Source organism: Stegodyphus dumicola, chromosome 2 (assembly GCF_044657685.1).
Source record: "Stegodyphus dumicola isolate Sdum_Otavi_A_Nest chromosome 2, ASM4465768v1".
NCBI lineage: Eukaryota > Metazoa > Arthropoda > Arachnida > Araneae > Eresidae > Stegodyphus > Stegodyphus dumicola.
Window position 1 is genome coordinate 122,223,929 of NC_140769.1, and position 18,668 is coordinate 122,242,596.

General features: G+C 31.8%; 1 protein-coding gene and 1 long non-coding RNA gene across 5 annotated transcripts in view; one reads left to right on the forward strand and one right to left on the reverse strand.

The window, feature by feature from the left end:
- The window catches only part of LOC118181399 (lachesin-like), a 1,014,793-nt gene that overhangs the window by 530,909 nt on the left and 465,216 nt on the right, over positions 1–18,668 (forward strand). For both annotated transcript variants that reach the window (XM_085811099.1, XM_085811100.1), the window contains exon 3: positions 8,719–8,766. In XM_085811099.1, coding sequence (XP_085667225.1) covers positions 8,719–8,766 — 48 coding nt within the window. The remainder of the gene's footprint in view (positions 1–8,718; positions 8,767–18,668) is intronic.
- Positions 1–18,668, reverse strand: part of LOC118197960 (uncharacterized) — a 414,567-nt gene that overhangs the window by 199,707 nt on the left and 196,192 nt on the right. The gene's annotated exons all lie outside the window — the stretch shown is intronic.

An 18,668-nucleotide genomic window follows, 5' to 3' on the forward strand; every position in this document is an offset into this window, starting at 1 on the left:
AGAATTTCCATTTATTATGTGTTATTAAAATTCACTTTTTTTCAAGTAATTTTTTCTATTTTTTTAATAATATAAAAAATTTTATTTGGAAAAAAAAAATAGGCGTAATTTTGCTGGCTGTACTCCAAATTATTTGTTCTATATTTTTTTTTTAATCTTTCATACAAAAACCATACGCAGAATCATTGAATGAAACCAGGTGTTCCATTAGCGGGAACACTGCGCCATTAGCGATCTCATCTGTGCTTAGGAGAGAACATCCGTTGTTTACGTTTTCTGTTTCCGTTGTTTTTTTTTTGGGGGGGCGGGAATGAATTCAAACAAAGCAGTATTGAGGGGTGAGGTGTATTTTGTCTTATGAAAGCCCTAATATTGGCATCTCGAATTTTTTGGGAGTAGTTTTTAGGCGGGAATTTGATTAGTAGTTTGACTCATCTTTACTTTGACCTGTGCGAATTTTTTGCTGTCGCATTTTAGTCTCATTCCGATTTATTTTCAATAATTGTGTAGATATTTTTCGTGTATGTATATATATTATAGGCTTATTTTTCCTTTATTGTTAATATTAATCGTAGTTAATTTTTTTATTATTAATTTTCCATAAATGGCGCGGAGAGGTCTAACTCTTTCCGAAGCGTTCTTTTCGAAAATTTGTAAATATTTTTGTATATAGGACTTGTGTATATAGATATTTATCTCATTTATCCGTATATATTCAAGAATATTGTGTATATCAAGGAAACCATTTATACAGCCATAATACAGAGTTTTTTCATTCTTATACAAACGCTTCTACTCATTTTCGTGCTTCACTGCAACGCTCGCTTAGTCGCACTTTTGAAAGCTCTGGCGGCGCAGTATTCCACCTCATGGAACACCCACAGAATTAAAACGGTAAGTGCAATTTTTACAAAATTTTACCTGTATACTTCTTTAGGACTAAATAGACTGCATACAACTTTTTTTGTTGAAATTCCGACATTAACGTATAGTGCGCCGCAAAGGGTTAAACTGCGAAGTTTTTGAACCGCTTTATTTTCGACGACGATGTTTTGTATCACGATGTTTTAGAATTGCGATGTTTTCTCTTTGCGATGTTTTCTCCCACGATGTTTTGTAGCACGAAGTTTTCGCCTTGCGTTGTTTTCTCCGCGACGTTTTCGTCTGCGATGTATTTGCCGCGATGTTTTCGGCTGTAACCATTATAATGTAATTACAAATACATTTAATTTAATTACAAAGTAATATATACTATTAAAATCTCTGCGCGTCTCTCTGAGTACGTAACTGGGGTTACAGTTGCTATGTTATTTAAATTAAAGTAATTGTAATGTAATTTTAATCTGAAATCTTTCAATTACAATATAAATGTAGGTATAAATCGAGTGATTATAGTGTAATTACAATTACATTTAATTCAATTACAATTTAATCTATAGTATTAAACTATGTGCGTATCTGTCTTTTTCTTTGTTTGTGGCATAAGTTAATGCCTCCGGAACGGCGGAGAGTTGATTTTCAAAAGAGGTACCCCGCACCCGGGATTCTAAAAATTCGTGGATTGCCATTTCGACCATTCTCATTTTCATACGACTTTAATCAACAGAGTTATTAATTAAAAATTGAAAACGTAAATTTTCGCACTCACTTTTCCGTGTGGCAACAGTCTTGCACGCTGGATATAAAAATCTGCTTTATTTCGAGAAGTGTTGCCACTGCTTGCTTTATAAGTTTTACAAAGTATGAAACAAAAATAGCATTGCCATAGATTAAACATATTATTAGTATGTAAAGTCATATTCTGACGCTCAAGAAAGCAGTTAATGTCACTATATCTCGAAAATGTTTCGTTAATGTAAGCATTTTAAATAAATAGCTGCTGCGTTAATTTAGGAATCAAACAACAAAAATCAACGTTATATTTTCAAATTTTTCACAGGTCTAGTTTCCATGGTTTTACCGAACCATCATCCTCAGATGCAAAAGCGCAAATGAGCAAGATAAGATCTAGTGATTAGATAAGATAAGATAGAGTGAACAGGAGTTAAGCTACTGGCGCCATATGTTGATGAAACGAGAACTGAAACATAATTTCTTTAAAGGATGAAGGCAAAAATGAATTGGAATTAGGGTGTTTAATTAGAACAGAAAGATTTTTTTGAATGTGAAGTGCCTCTAGAAATTCTATTTCACCAATAGATGATGTTTTTTGAATAATTTTGGCTGCAGAAAAATTGAAATTGCGATTTTCGGGCCAACAATGTTGCACGACAAAAAAATTAGTTTCCTTTTTTCTAACGTATGCCTCATGTTCCTTAACGCGAAATTTTAAGGCTCTCTTAGTTTGGCCAATGTAAATTAAACCACACTGGCAAGGAATACTGTAAATATCCCAGGAATTCATATCGGGAATGGGATCCTTGAGAATGGAACTCGGAATTTAATTGAAGGGAGAGTAAACTACTCGAAAGTTAAATTTCTGTAAAATATGTGCAACTTTATAGCTAATTGATGGAAAGAAGGGAATGACAACAGAATTCTTATAATCCCCTAAAACAAGAGTGTGCTTTTTGGTGTGTTGAGATGAGAATTTTTTAACTGCTTGATTAATAATGTTGGGGTAAAAACCCCTGTCAATAGCTACTGCTTTTAAATAAATCTAAATTTTAATGTATTTTAAATAGCTGCTGTTCGTAACTTTTTTGTTTCAAGCTAGTATAATTGACACAATATATTATAGCCACTTTATTTCTTTTATTGATATTGAAAAAATTTTGTTATATTACATTAAATTTGAATCATGACGTTATACGTTTTAACCTGAAGTGTAAAAAAAAATTATTTTCTGGTTTGGCAATAAAAAAATTATTTACGAATTCATTGTTGCTTGGTAAGGATGGACTTGTTTATTCATATTGAAATGTTTTTAAACATTTGCTTTCCAGGGGTACATAGAACTTATAAATTTTGCTTTGGCTGCAGTCCGCTCATCTGGCAGTTTGTCCGCTAGTTGAAGTTATAAATCGTGAAATTATAATGAAATTATAGTTACATTTAATTCATTTGCAATACAATTGTAATTATAAATGGGGAAATTTAATTCAATTACAATGTAACTGTAATTATAAATCGAGCAATTATAATGCAATAAAAATTTCTATGGATTTGAAGTTGTACATTTTTTAATTGCAATTATATTATAATTAAAACTACAGTAAATTTATAGCGGAAATAATAATTTAACGGATGAGATGAACGAAAGTAATCTAGATTTAGTTTTCGGGAAAAGCTTGCCAGTGCTCCGATTTAGGATCTTAATTAAACTTTCATGTACCTCACGTATAGCAGTTTGTCAAAATACTGCCGTTCGGGAAAGCATAAGAGCTTTAATTTACCATGTAAGCTATCTTTTATTTAAGCTATAATTAGCATATATATTATAACTTCAAAAGCAATTACATTTCTATCTTACCAATAACTGAATATTTAACAATTTTTCTTTTTTTTTAATAGGCGGAATCCGACGAACAGTCTGCATGTTTGGTTATCACTGTGGATTTCCTTCCATGAAACCAAACTAGCACTAGCTTCCTTTAAAAGTTCCCCACGAAGACTTTCTTATTCTTAGACACTTTATCGCGTTCAGTTAAACATGCAATCAACTCATACTTTTGCTTAACAAATGTAATTTGTTATCTCGTATTTTCTTTTATCCGAAATAGTTCCTGCATAAGCAATTCTCTTACATCAAAACTTAATTTCACTTTGTGAGGGGATCATTTTAGATAGGGTCATAGAAGAGGCCTATATAGTGTAACAAGTTATTAACAAGTTTAATTTACACACGGACATTACATTTAACTTTAAGAAAATTACAGAGCAAGAATTTGATACAACCTATCAGGTTAGACACTTGGCTTTTACTAAAGTCCTTCTCTGGCTACTCACTAGAGAGCACCCTTGTTGTCACAGTTAGTCCAACAGTTTATGTTAAAGGAATGGTTACAACTTTTAATTCTATATATGCTTTATATTTATTAAAAATCTAATTCATAGTTAATACTATTACTACAAGTTGTAGCTCACTTACTTATAAAGTAGGATTATAAAGTAGTGTCTCGTATAGAAAATAATGCCATTTTTCTGCAAATTATTTATTTATTTTTACCTGAGGATATTGAATAGTAGTTTTATTATAGAATTCTAGTTGTATGAAATTTTTAAAATAATGTGTAATAAAAATGTAAATGTATTTTAACTATTTACTGAAAATATGGGGGATATTTAATAAAGACCTATGTCACAGTTTATATAATTCCTCTGAGCTTGAGTTTACTTAGTAATTACGCAGGATGATCTCGGATGGAATATAAGATATTTTTTCTGAATTCAGCGTTCACCAGGGCCGGAGCGCGTCAGTGGTGCGCAAGGTGCAAGTGACTCAGTTTTTTGACAAATTTAATTAAGGAAAGCGATGTCCCATTTTATGAAACTCAAAGGAAAATAACAATTATTTCCTAGGAAGATCTCTTCTCCCGTTTTATAAGTACAAGTTTTCACGATTTGATTATTTTCTTTCATGAAAATTAAAAGCAAAAATTCCGTTTACTGCAGATCCTAAGGGACAGGGGCGTAGCTAGAGGGGGCAAGGGGGGCATCTGTCCCCGGGCGCAGAATCCATGTGGCGCCAAACTGATGTTATGACATTTTAGAATTAAATGTTTTCCATCATTGGCAAGCAGTAGGAGGCGCGAAATCTTCAGTTGTCCCTGGGCGCTGAAAACCCTAGCTACGACTCTACTAAGGGAATAAGGATCAGCATAATATTCATAAATTTTCAGGATTAGTTTCGAAGGTTTAAACGGAGAGCCTCGTTTAGTAATTAGCACATTGGCAGCTGGAGAAGGAGGGTTCTGAATTTAAGTCTTCAAAACTAGTTCTGCAAATTTATGAATACTAGGCGGTTTGTTGTGACCTCAGTATTTCCTATATTCATTGTGATATTTTAGCTCAGATTAAAAGATTTCCGTGTTTCATGGGCAGTAACATTTTAGGCTGTGCTATTATTAACTTTCGATTAGTTGCCGTATAAAATCCGTACCTATGTTCTTTAACAGTTTTTAAATTGATACATCAAATAAACATTTTTATCGTATGAATCAATTTGCTATTTTGTAGAGAATATAAGCTAGCGAAAACCATGAAAAACCAATTGGCCTTATCTATGATTTCAATCATGGAACTTTCATCTTTTCTTCTGGATGGGATAATTACAATATGCGCTTGAGTGGGGGGAGGAACAAATTTCTTACAAACTTAATACTCTTGAATTATAGAAGACTAAATAATGTCTTATCAAAATATACTGATGTTGTGACGGTTGGGCAAAGGTAAAGGCAAAAGTTAAGTGTAACATATACGATACCATCTCCAAGAAAAATTATTTAAAGTGTATGCGATGTTTCCAATAAGCAAATGTATTCTAACAAAAATAAACAGCTAATGCTTTGTGCGAAGGCAATAATCCAATTGTTAAAATATCAGAACTATCAACTGTAACATTCAATAACATTAAAACACGTTCCCTTTACCGTATAGTACCATTTCTTTGCTTAACCTTCCACCACGCGCGCTTGGATATTTTACATGAGCACACGTGCGCCATATTTTTTACGACATCCGTTATTTTACCGCTTTTGGCACGAAAAATGATAGAAATGGGTGAATATTGATAATAAATTTGTTAAGAAATAAAATATTAACCTTATTATTTCAAAATACAAATGATATCACATTCAAATATAAGTAAAATATTTTTAAGTTCTTATGTTAGTGAGATGGAAATGCAATGATGTATTTCACTAGAGAAAAATTTTAATTTATTTAATAATTATATTTTTAAATCGAAGCTAATTTTAATATTCGTCAAAGGTAAGTACAGACACATAAAAAAGGAAAACGCACTCACCTTGGTAGGAAAAAAAGTAAGTTTAGCATTACTTACTTCTGCAAGGAAATTTACTTCTTACTGATTACAAAAACGCACTAACTTTAATATTTTTATTTATTTTTTAAAATATAAAAATAAAAGAAAATAAGGAATGGAAATCGCTATTGTTCTCCCAACGAAAGGTTTCCTTGTCTTCCTTTTCCTCATCAGATATTTCTTGAAAAATGCGAGCAAAATCAGCTGGTTGCACATATTTTTGCCGTAAAAACTGATATAAAAATTACAGAATCAAATGTATAAAAATTAAAATAATACACGTCAAATAATAACACAAAATTACAAAATATTTCAGAAAAAATATTTTTCGAATTTTCACCCACGACCACGCGCGTGTCGTAACTTTTACTAAAAAGCTACCACGTAGCACAAAATCCCCCCAAAAATAAAGAAAAGTAAAATGACATCTTGTTGGCACATTCCATGATGTGGGGAACGTTAGACAGGAGGAACAAAAATGACCTTCAGACGTCTCAGCATCGATATACGAAAACTGTGCATTAAAAACAGAATTTGTCTTACATTTTGCTCATAGGCGCTTGCTGGAAGGTTAAAAATACACAAGAAACATACTTTTGCACATCTTGTTATTTTTATTTTTGAGTAGCTACCCTCTGAATTTATTGATTTCAGTAAATATATATATCATTTTATCGTTAAACCAAAATTATCGATCATAAGTGACGGAAAAAACACATATCTTGATCGTTCTTTATCGCGTCTGTTCACAAGGCTGCACGTGCACATTAGAAGATCTTAAATCACCTTTGCTAATTAATATTGATGACTCAAAATTACACTTTCAAAGCATGCTGACGGACATGATCTTTAAATCACTTGGAATAATTCTTAGCCAGTACGAAGATTGCTTTTTGGGCATTACAAATGTGGAAGATCACCCACAACACATGGTGAACAATAGATGAAGTTGGTTCAATGCATCGTTAGGAAGCCTATTCACTAAAATAAAGCTGTGCAGAACTCGCTGTAATTCTGTATTTTCTTTTACATATATACTCATGATGTTTTTGTAGAAAATTTGGACATTGAAGATTTCGATGACACATTCACTGCCTACAACGTGCGAAAAAAAGTGGCGGAGAGGACGAGGCGAAATACCTCATTCCTTGAAGTGATCGGTGGAATAATGTGTCACAAAACCGGTTCGGTCAGACTTCATGCTTTCGGGCTGGGCGATGACGATCAAAGTGGCAGTGTAAAAGCTTGCTTTTATATCTGACTACAAAGCACGAAATAGCTTTGACTTTTACATCTGGCACTTTTGAAACGAAGTGATTTTTATAATTGATGAAAACAAGCATTTTCATTTAATTATTGCTAAAAACAAGTATTCTGATTACCAACTCTCTTTGACATTGCAACCATGTATTTGTTTAATAACGAACACAAATACTTCATTACCATTATCGGATTTACCGGATCTGTATTTCAATACTTTTATGTATTTAATTTATTTTTCAATATTTTTATGTATTTTTCAATACTTTTATGTATTTTTCAATACTTTTATGAATTAATTTTAAATGTTGCCTTATTTTTGTCCTTGAATTATCGAATAACTTTTGACAGATTTGATATGATTGATATAATTGACCGATTTGATATGAAAACAGATTTGGTTTGAAAAATTTCAAATAATTTATTTGATCGTTATTATCTGTTTACATTATAGTCTCCTGTTCTATTAAAATGAAGCCTGAAACATTGTATTCAGCTAAGATTTCACATATCTCAGTATTTTAATATAACTGTTTTAGACCGAATATTTCTAATATAATTTATTGTTTATGACTGCGTTTCTGGAAAGCGTGCCCTTCCAGGTGTTTTCACTATCCATATGATATTAGACTGTATTTTTTGCAAAATTAACTTCAGATTTAAAAATTTGAAGAGGCATATGAACTGGCAATATATTTACAAAACAATTAAACACGATTTAATATAATTTATTGGAAGATTTAATATATTGTACACAGAAAAGCTATGAGTGTTGAAAGTAAAGGTTGGAAAACTTAGAAAACCTTCCTAAAACCTTAGAAAGCTTTCCTAAAAGCTGCCATTTGTAAAAGCGACAAAGTTTGAAAACAGACCATAATTTGGAAATTTGAGAGTTCTCCAATGTGAAATTGGGCTGCTCAGAGCAATGTGGTCTTTTTGTAACATATTATCCCAGTGAATTACCTTTAATAGTTAATTCTGTAATTCAGTGTAAAATTTGTTTTGCATAAACGCAAAATTACCTTAAACAGTTAATTCTGTGAATCAGTATAAAATTCTTCTTGCAAGAATTATCTCAAAAGAATTCAGTAACTTTTGCCTAAATTTAAGCAAAAATGTTTCAGTTCTCAAGTTCCTTATTAACAGTACATTTAGCTAAGTCCAAAAGCAGGAGATTCACAGTAAAATCTACCTCTTTTTTTTTTTTTTTTTTTTTTTTTTTTTTTTTTTTTATGTAAACGCGTCGTTTGCTTTTCTGTCTTGTTTAAAGCGAACAATCTAACAACCATGTTTTTTTTAAATAATAATGCCTTTGTTTTCTCCTTAAATTATTAGATCTGGCTCATTACTTTCAGACGTTTTTATTGGTTTTAATGCCCTACCTTATTCAAATATTATCTTATTTTTTAAATGCAGATTTTAGTGTTTTGAGGCTGTAAGAAATTCTAAACTGCTTATTTATTATCTTCCAGATGACATTTCGAAAGAAGACGATGAAGAATCAGCAGCTGAGCTCAGAAGTAAGCCCATTCATCTTTGTCTTAAGCAGAAAAATAAAAACTGCAACCGTAGCTTTCAGACAAACGAATTTGTCGTGATTAATTACGATGTTTTTCGAAATATTTTAGTTCCCAAGCTCGAAACAATGCAAAGAAAGTAATGCGTATGCATTCTGTGAATTTCAGCAAAGATTTCGTTTCTCCCTATTTAAACATTAAAAACAAGCAAACAAAACTACGTTTAAAAGTTGGTTATTTAATAAAAAGAATTTGTTTGAGAGTTATCAAAGTATGGTATTTCACGAAAGTATTTTTTTTAAGTAAAAACGCACTTGTATAAGGGTTAAAAGTCTCGCGACTCTGAACTTTCATTTAAATTATATACACGTAACAACACATATATATTACTGCACAGTTTAAACATAACTTATTCATCAAGTTAATTTTCAGGAATTAATATCGTCATTCATACATTTTAAGTGCATCCAAAAAAAATTTTCTAAAACGAGGACTGATGTTATGCATTAAAATCTTGTCATGTGACTTAGTTGAAGTATAATTTTCAGTTTAAGTACCGTTAAGTTCCAAAACTTGTTTTCTAGCAAACCACATTTGTTTAATTTTCTATTAAGTTTAAAAAAAGAATTCCCATTCGAATTAAAAAATATCCAGGATAACATTCTTTGTTTGCATTTTAGTGCAAAAAATTAACTCCAAGTTTGATATGTTAAGCTTAATAAAGTAAAGCATAAAGTTGTTAAAAAAAGCTAGCTTTTTTTTACCTGTAGCTGAAATTTTCAGTTCATAACTTAGATTACATTTTATCTTTCTGCTGTAAAACATCAACTTAGTTGTGTATAATTCAAAAGTTTTGCAAAAGCGAATAAAAGCATTTCCCAAAACCTTCGTAAAAAACTTATTTTTAACTAAATAATAAAGGTTCACATATACTGAATTTAAAGTATTGAATTTAAAATATATCATACCTAGAAATTTGCATATGTTAATTAAATATCCCTTTTTTGGAAAACAATTCTCTTGGTTTTATTGAAATATGTCAACAGCAACTAAATAAATTTGTTTTTAAAGTTTGATTATTTAATAGAAGAAGATTTCCTTGAGATTTGGGAAAGAAGAATGCTTCTCGAAGATAACGTTTTTCATTAAAAATACGCTTTCAAATTATAAGTTACTTGGTTTAGAGTTTTACAGTCTTTTACTTTGCCTTGTAGAGTCATTAGATTATTTTAAAGCAGAAGACTTGAAAAATGAGCAATAGCCCAGTATGCTAACATTTACACTATAAAAGCATGCAGAAAAAAGGGAGAAAATAACTTTATATACTCTCTTTTAAAAAATTAAATTGGGATTAAAGGATCCAGTTGCCAAATCCTGGTGGTGAAGAATCATCATCCACCATCTTTCCTTAGTTCGAGTGCCACTGTAGAGCCATTAGGTTTTCTCGATATGACGAAACTGAAAAATGTGCAGTGCCTTCGCCGGGGCTCGAACTCGGACCTCTCGAATGCGCATCGTGTGTGCTAACCTTTACACCACAAAGGCATGCAGAAAGGAGGGAGAAAATACCTTAACATATTTAACTTTTTAAATCTTTTAAACCGATATCCCTACCAGCGTAATAAATAATTAATTCTTCCTAACATTGTAACAGCTTTAATATCGTTATTAATCTCTCGTGCATTTGAAATAGATGAATAATAAATAATGTACAGATTACTGGCAATATTGAAATGCAGGCTCGAGAGCTGCATGCATTTTCTCGCACGAAGCATGTAATTATTTTTTTTAAATAAGTTTATAGAATATGTTTTCTCTTCTTGTTTGCATGTCGCCATTTTGAGTGCTAAATAAAGTTTTTTTCTGTGTTCCATCATTGGAGTTGCTTCATATTGCCAAAGAAGTATCACAGTCTTAATTATTTTGAAGGCACCGACGAGATCGAATAATCGTGCGTATTTTTATTTTATTTGTTCATCACTGAACGCAATATTAGTGATACCAGGTTATCACTTCCTGTTGATATTGAATTACCTTATTTTATTAGTTTATCACTGAACGTAATATTAGTGATACCAGATTATTACTTCCTGTTAACACTGAACTGCCTTATTTTATTAGTTTATCACTTGCACGTAAACTTAGTGATACAATTTTAATGCCATTTCTACTAGAGCTCAAAGGAAAAGAAAAATAGCTGAAGAGCAGATCTTGGAACCGATGAAGGAAGAAAATAAAGCATCGAGAGATGTATTTGAAGAAGAAGTTAAATCACTAGAATTAAACGAGGAAGATGTTCACGAAAATTTGAAAAACGATAAAGAAATTAATATTGAGAATCATTTTGCAATGCAGCGTTATCATCATCTTTCGGCTTTTGATTTAATATGAAAGCCGCTACTAATAGACGAAAAAAACAATTGTCGAAAGCAAATTTACGACTAAAACCATCAAAATGTAAATTTGCACAAGATCAAGTGAGATACCTAGGCCATGTTGTGGGACAAGGACAACGAACCCCGGATGAAGTAAAGATCCTGGCTGTAAAGGCTCCTACACCTAAAACTAAAACAGAAGTACGTGCTTTCTTAGGATTGGTAGGGTATTATCGCCAGTACATACCGAGATTTTCGGAAATTGCTTCACCACTCACGGACGCTTTGAAGGGGGTAACAAAAAAAGGAAATATACAATGGTCTGAAATATGTGACAAAGCTTTTAAAAATTTAAAAGAGTTGCTATGCAAGAAACCAATTCTGTATGCTCCCGACTTTGATAAAAGGTTTATTATACAAACCGATGCCTCAGACAATGGCATGGGTATAGTACTATGCCAATTAGATGATGAACAACATGAACATCCTGTCTTGTATATAAGTAAAAAATTTACTAAGTTTGAAAAGAATTATTATACTACTGAAAAGGAGTGCGCTGCTATCATCTACGCTATCAAGAAACTGCATTTTTATCTGGATGGTCAGCAAGAATTCTTGATTCAAACTGATCATAATCCTTTGGTATGGCTACAATCCAACGCCAAATGTAACTCTAGATTGATGCGCTGGGCACTTTCATTACAACCTTATAATTTTAAGGTCATTCATCGCAAAGGATCTTTGCACAAGAACGTAGATGTTCTGAGTAGAATTAAGTAATGTAATAACTCTTAGTGTATGTAACCACGTTCAGGATTTATTTATTTATTTAATGTATACTCAACTGATGTATTTGAACGTTCTCCATTTTTTTTCTTCCTATTTAAATGTGGTGTAAAAATATTTGTTTAAAACTTAAAAATTTTGGCCTGAAGTTTGGAAATTTATCAGAGAAGTTACCTTTTCTCTTTAAGCAAATAAGAAAGCCGAGCTTATTAAACTGTCAAATTTTACAGAACTTTTCCCTTCGGAAAAAGTCTCTCCGTTGGGGAAGAGGTTGTAACAGCTTTAATATCGTTATTAATCTCTCGTGCATTTGAAATAGATGAATAATAAATAATGTACAGATTACTGGCAATATTGAAATGCAGGCTCGAGAGCTGCATGCATTTTCTCGCACGAAGCATGTAATTATTTTTTTTAAATAAGTTTATAGAATATGTTTTCTCTTCTTGTTTGTATGTCGCCATTTTGAGTGCTAAATAAAGTTTTTTTCTGTGTTCCATCATTGGAGTTGCTTCATATTGCCAAAGAAGGATCACAACATGAACTGAGTGTAAGTTTAAATCGCAAAATTAATTTTGAACACATTATAAGATAGGTTAGAATTCGTGCGCACGGATACGTAATTCCAAAAATATGTTCGACATTAAAATAAACTACTCTTAGTTTGTTTATTTATTATTTACAAATAGTTTACTCATAATCTGAAAATACTGACTTCACTCAGACACAATGACGAAAATTTGTCTCAGAAAAAAAAGCAATCATCTCTTCTTCATGCGTAAAATTTTAAACATCGCACACTTTGACGTTATTGCTTCAAATATTCGTAGTTAAAACGAGAACATTTTCAGGAGAAGAAAACAATCAAAGACGTTTTTGTAGGTTTCTGCAGCTAGATAAAAGATATACAAGCGTATTTGAAAGTATTTCAAATTTTCCTATCACCAGCAATCCTCAAGAGAATATATTTCTTTCATACGCTATCACAGTGAAAAAGATAATCATATTTTTGGCATAAAAAGAAATTCATTTGTACTGGTGATATTTTTATATGTAAGAGAATTGAGAGTGCTTCACATAAGAGTTAATGTAAATCTTTTCCATAGACTACGATAATGTATCAATTGCGAAAACCTTACAAATTTCTTCAGAAACACACTTTTTTGAAAAACATAAGTGAATATTAAAAACCTTTCGTACTAATGGGTAATGAAATGTAAGTATAATATTAACTTACAATTTTCGTATTTGCAATATATAAATGATGAGCAATTAAGAATAAAAAAGACTTTTGAGAGAAGTTTAATGTAAATTTTTAAGTCTAAAATATTATGATATATATACGACGCTAAGACATGTAAAAATTAGCTTACGGTTACAGTTATTCTGCAATTTTTAAGTCCCATGTATTTTACTTTATATCTGCATTCCTATTCTAATATGCTTTTAAAATTCTTACAATATAAATTATTAAAATTACACTGGTTTCCAACAATGAAGGAAAAATTACAAAATTAGCGACAACTCGTTCAAAAATAAGCCAATTCGTATAAAATGTGAATTTTTTTGTCGAATAAGAATTGCTTAGTAAAAACTGGAGTTTGCAAATTAATGGCACTGCAGTCGAAACGCGTCATCAACGAAGACCATAAATTGCATATTTCAGAGGAAGCCTGCAAATTCCATTGGGATTCTAAAATCAGAAATTTGGGATAACCAATTTGTAACAAAGACTTCTAGGCATTAATTGCCCAAAGAACTGAGATTATGGAGACTAGAGGCAGGACACAATCAGACAGAAGTGGCCAGATGGCTAAATTTGAGTCCTTCTGTGGTTCGTAGACTTCGGCAACAATTTCTAACCACAGATTTGACATCATGGAGGTTCAGCCAAGGACGGCCAATTACTACGACAAGCGCTGATGACCGATATTTGTTGTTATGCGCACGAAGGAATAGAACCTCAACTACGATTCAACTCAGATACTCCCTTTCTGCAGCCACTGGAACGTTGGTGTTAATGTCAACCCTGCATAAAATACTTCACGTAGGAGGTCTGTACGCGAGGCGATCAACCATATGCGAGCTTCTCACGTCACGTCATAGAAGGAAACGTCTGATGTCCTTGCCACGATGAATTTTAAGAGCTTGTTCTAATATCACTCTCAGGCAAGTGAATTAAGTGACAACACACATGAGGCAACGCGAAAGCATTTTAAGCGAACAGGCGCATGCATTCAATACATGTTGAAATTATTGTAAAAGACATCCCTGTAGAATGAGATGGACCTAACGCATATAAAAAGTCTGTTAGGAAATGATTAGTTTAAATCATACTCTAAATCAGCGGTCGTCAACTCTTAGAACTTCAGGGACCTCTGTATATATAATTTGATATTTGGCGGACCACTAATATAAATTAAAAAAAACACTTTATATCACACCTTAAAATCAACATATTAATACGCAAAAACAATATTCAACTTTCCAGTACATGTAATGCTAATTTTCATTTGTTAATATAATTTTCGAAACATTTGGTGGCATGACTTTAAGGAAATTCACGCTACGCCCCGGATTATGACTAACATGTAAAGCACTATTAACATCTCACTGATACACATATTTCGTTCACACTGAAAAATTATATGAAACGTACAAAAATCCTGAAAATGAACTTCAGGAAAAGCGAGAACAAACCGGCAAACGTAAAGCAATATCAATAAACTGAAAGTGTTTTGCCGCCAATTTTTTATTATTGTAAACATAACGATCATCGCTTACTCAGCAATGGCGCCATCGATCAACAGTTAGACAAAACAAAAACGAAAACTTCCATTGATGCAGTTATAAAAAAGAATGCAGCTGGTTCTCATAAAAATCTATCAAGTTCCCTATTAACACGAAGAAAAACTGTATTATTAGTGACTGCAGTAGCATATGTTTGTAATTCAAAAATTCCAGTTCGCGCTGTTATTGATAACAGCAGCATATTCATAGATGCAAACTCTCACTTTCAAATATCGCTAGATAAAACTGCAAAAATAGCTGAAACGTCGCTAAATACAGAAGGAATTAAGAAAAAAAAAGATAATCCATGTTAGGATAATCCATAATAGATTTTGTTGCTTGTCGTTTTTAAACTGAATCTTCATAAAAATATAAATTATGTCCCAATTTTTCTGCGGTCTATCAAAAAGTTTTCACGGACCACCGATTGACGACCGCTGCTCTAATGACCTCTACTCTGCCATTGCATATTAACGTACTATTAAAAAAGAAGATAACGTAAGGGAAACAGTCTATTTTCTATTTATCTAAAAGAAAATTATATTAGTTTATCGCTTTATGCTATGGCACATTACAGTCCTTACCAGAAGGTAAACTTGTTATGTTTTGCATCTCATTCTTAACATATTTGGAGTACTGTGGAATGGAAAGAAGTTTCAAAAGCATTCACATTCACAGAAATGCTAATTTATCTGATGTCTGAATCCTTATGCTTATTAATAACATAAAAAGAGGTTGTACTCTTTAATTAAAAGCAAATATTATGGAAGAATATTCAAATATAATAATATACATTAAAAATGCTTTTAAAATCATCTCCATTCTTAAGAAAGTAATAATTGAAAACGTCAACCGAATTATATTTATTATTTCAAAATATGCATTTTAAGCAATATTTTAGGAAAAATGAAAGACATTTCGTTCAGAAACATTACCTTAATGAAACGTTTTCTCCCCCCGGGTTTGAATAGAGAAATTTGCATAATTGAAAGTTCCTATTCATATACCATTAACTTATTACGAAAGACTTTGTAGTTTATGTTAAACTGGAGAAAATAATATTAATAAATGCATGGGTATATACTATTTATAGAGGATGTGATGCATTTATGTATCATGAAGCATTATCGGAATATAGTTTTCTATAATTTCATCGGTTAATTATTCACTTTACAAAGTAAAAGTATAAAGCATATTAATTACCCTTAACAACAAAATAAACCTCAAGTTATGCTCATATTACAATAAATATTCCCTAAAAATGTAGTTGGCTTTGCAGTAGGACATTGAAAATTCGTATAATATTTTAGCGAACAACACTTTATTTACCGCTTCCATTCCTATCTATGCAAAGGAATTATCTCGTTGATGAATATTCTATACTAAAGTTTTTTAACGCAAAACCGGAAGATAATAACTATAAATTTAAACAAGAATCTGAATATATGAAGATATAACAAACAACAGTATAGGTGCATAATAGTAAAAGCCGACATTTTATACAAGTGCATTATTAATACTAATGTGGAAAATGATTTAACCTTCTAGCACGCCCTTCGCAATTTTACATGAGAACGCGCCACTCTTATTTTTTACGACATTCGTTATTTTACCGTTTTGGGCACGAAAAACGCCAGAAATGAATGAATATTCATAATAAATTTATTAAGAAATAAAATATTATTATTGCAAAATACAAATGATATCACATTCAAATACAAGTAAATTATTCTTTAAGTTCTTATGTTAGTGAGATGGAAATGCAATGATGTATTTCATTAAAGAAAATTTTAAATTTATTATTTAATAATTATATTTTAAAATCGAAGCTAATTTTAATATTTATCAAAGATAAGTATAGACAATAAAAAAGGAAAACATCTTGGTAGGAAAAAAGTAAGTTTATCATTACTTAACTTCTGCAAGGAAATTTTATTGTTACTGGTTACAATAACGCACTTTAAACTAACTTTAATGTTTTTATTTATTTCTAAAAAATAGAAATAAAAGAAAATAAGGAATGGAAATCACTATTGTTCTCCCATCCAAAGTTTTCCTTATTTTCATCAGACAGTTCTTGAAGAATCCGAGAAAAAACAGCTGGTTGCACATATTTTTTTGCCATGAAAACCGTTATAAAATTTACAGAGCCAAATGTATTCAAATTAAAATAGGCGGCAATTAATAACACAAAATCACAAAATATTTGAGAAAATTAATATTTTCCGAATTTTAAAACACGACTACGCGCGTGTCGTAACTTTTATGAAAAAGTGCCTCGTATCACAAAAGCCCAGTTAGAAGAAAAACGTCAAAGGACTTCCTGTTGGCATATTCCATGATGTGGGGAAAAGTAGAAAGGAGGAATAGAAATGACATTCAGAGGTCTCAGCTTCGATATGCGTGCATTAAAAACTGAATTTGTCGTAAATTTTGCGCATACGTGCGTGCTGGAAGGTTGAAGAATCCTTCGAGATTTTGTTGATCCACATTTCATTTTCATAGGTTATTGTCAAATGCACCTTAATATTTGCTGACAGATTTTTTTTAAACTCAACTCACATGATTACTCCCTTTTATAGTAATCTTTAAACTGTACACTGAATTTTCAGAACTATTCGATAAGAAGATAAATAATTCTTCGCGCCATTTCCTCACACGAAGAAGAGATGTGACAATAACATGAATGACCATATCTTTCATTATCAGCTCTTTGCGATTTGTTGATGATTTTCGACTAAGTTTCTTCAGTATAAAATACAGCAACTGAGTTGCTTCAGTATAACCGACTAAGTTGCTTTAACAGCTTAGCAGCAGATGCCCCTCAATAAAATCATGCTTGTCCATGGCTGTTTTTATAACATTAACCAAATCATAAATTTAATTGATGAAACAAAATAGCAATGGAGTTTGCCTACTTTAATAGAAACGTTATAGAGACATTAGGGTATTTCTAAGCAGGAGGCATGAAAAATGCGCAGTGCCCTCGGCGGAACTCGATCCACGGACCTCTCAAATACGCTCCGAGTGTGCTAACCACTACACCACGAAGGAATGCTAAGAAGGTGGGAGAAATATCTTATATACTCCCCCTTTTAAAGGGCGACTGGGAATTAGGTGACCCAATCGCAAAATCCTGGTGGTGGATAATGATTATCGACCACCATTTTTTTAGTTCGGGCACCACTGTAGAGACATTAGACTATTTCAAAGCAGGGAGACGTAAAAAATGAGCAATGCCCTCAACGGGACTCGAACCTCTGACCTCTCGAAAACGCACCTCTTTCTTTACTGTTAATGCGTTTATGAGCAATGTTTTAGTAAGCTAGACATATATTGCTACACAATTGTCTTACTCTTTATGCGGACAGTCCTTCAGCCTTGCTCTTCATCAAAGGTCCCCTTAGTGTCATATCGTTGTCAAAAAAAATTATAAACCAAACTTTCGGTGATTTCTCATTTTCATGATTTCAGTTTGATTTTACTTTAATTTTTCAAACAATATGTTCCTGATTTTATAAAATTTTGCGTAACAGGAGTTCAAAAACATTTAATTTGAAAGTAGCGTTCCGTTACCTGATATCTGGAACCAGATCATATCGTTCTAATAAATCAACAGGATTCCTTAGATCCTTACGCCTTTTACAAGTCTCTATAATTGTAAAATGATCAAAAGCCGGCAAAAGTATCTACACATGATAAAAATATAAAATCTGACCTAAATACCACATGGCTTCCTTGCAAAGCTTATTAAATTATACACATTATTTAAACTTATTTTCTCTAAGCATTCCAATTTAATTAATCGATTCCTCAAGGCTACTTGAAAATGGCATGGCATCAAAACTTGCAAATTTTGAAATTAAATATCCCGCTCAATTTTTCTCATACGGGAGTCAAACTTCTTATACTTTTATTTTTTCATACCGAATATAAAAATTTCCCAAAATATAA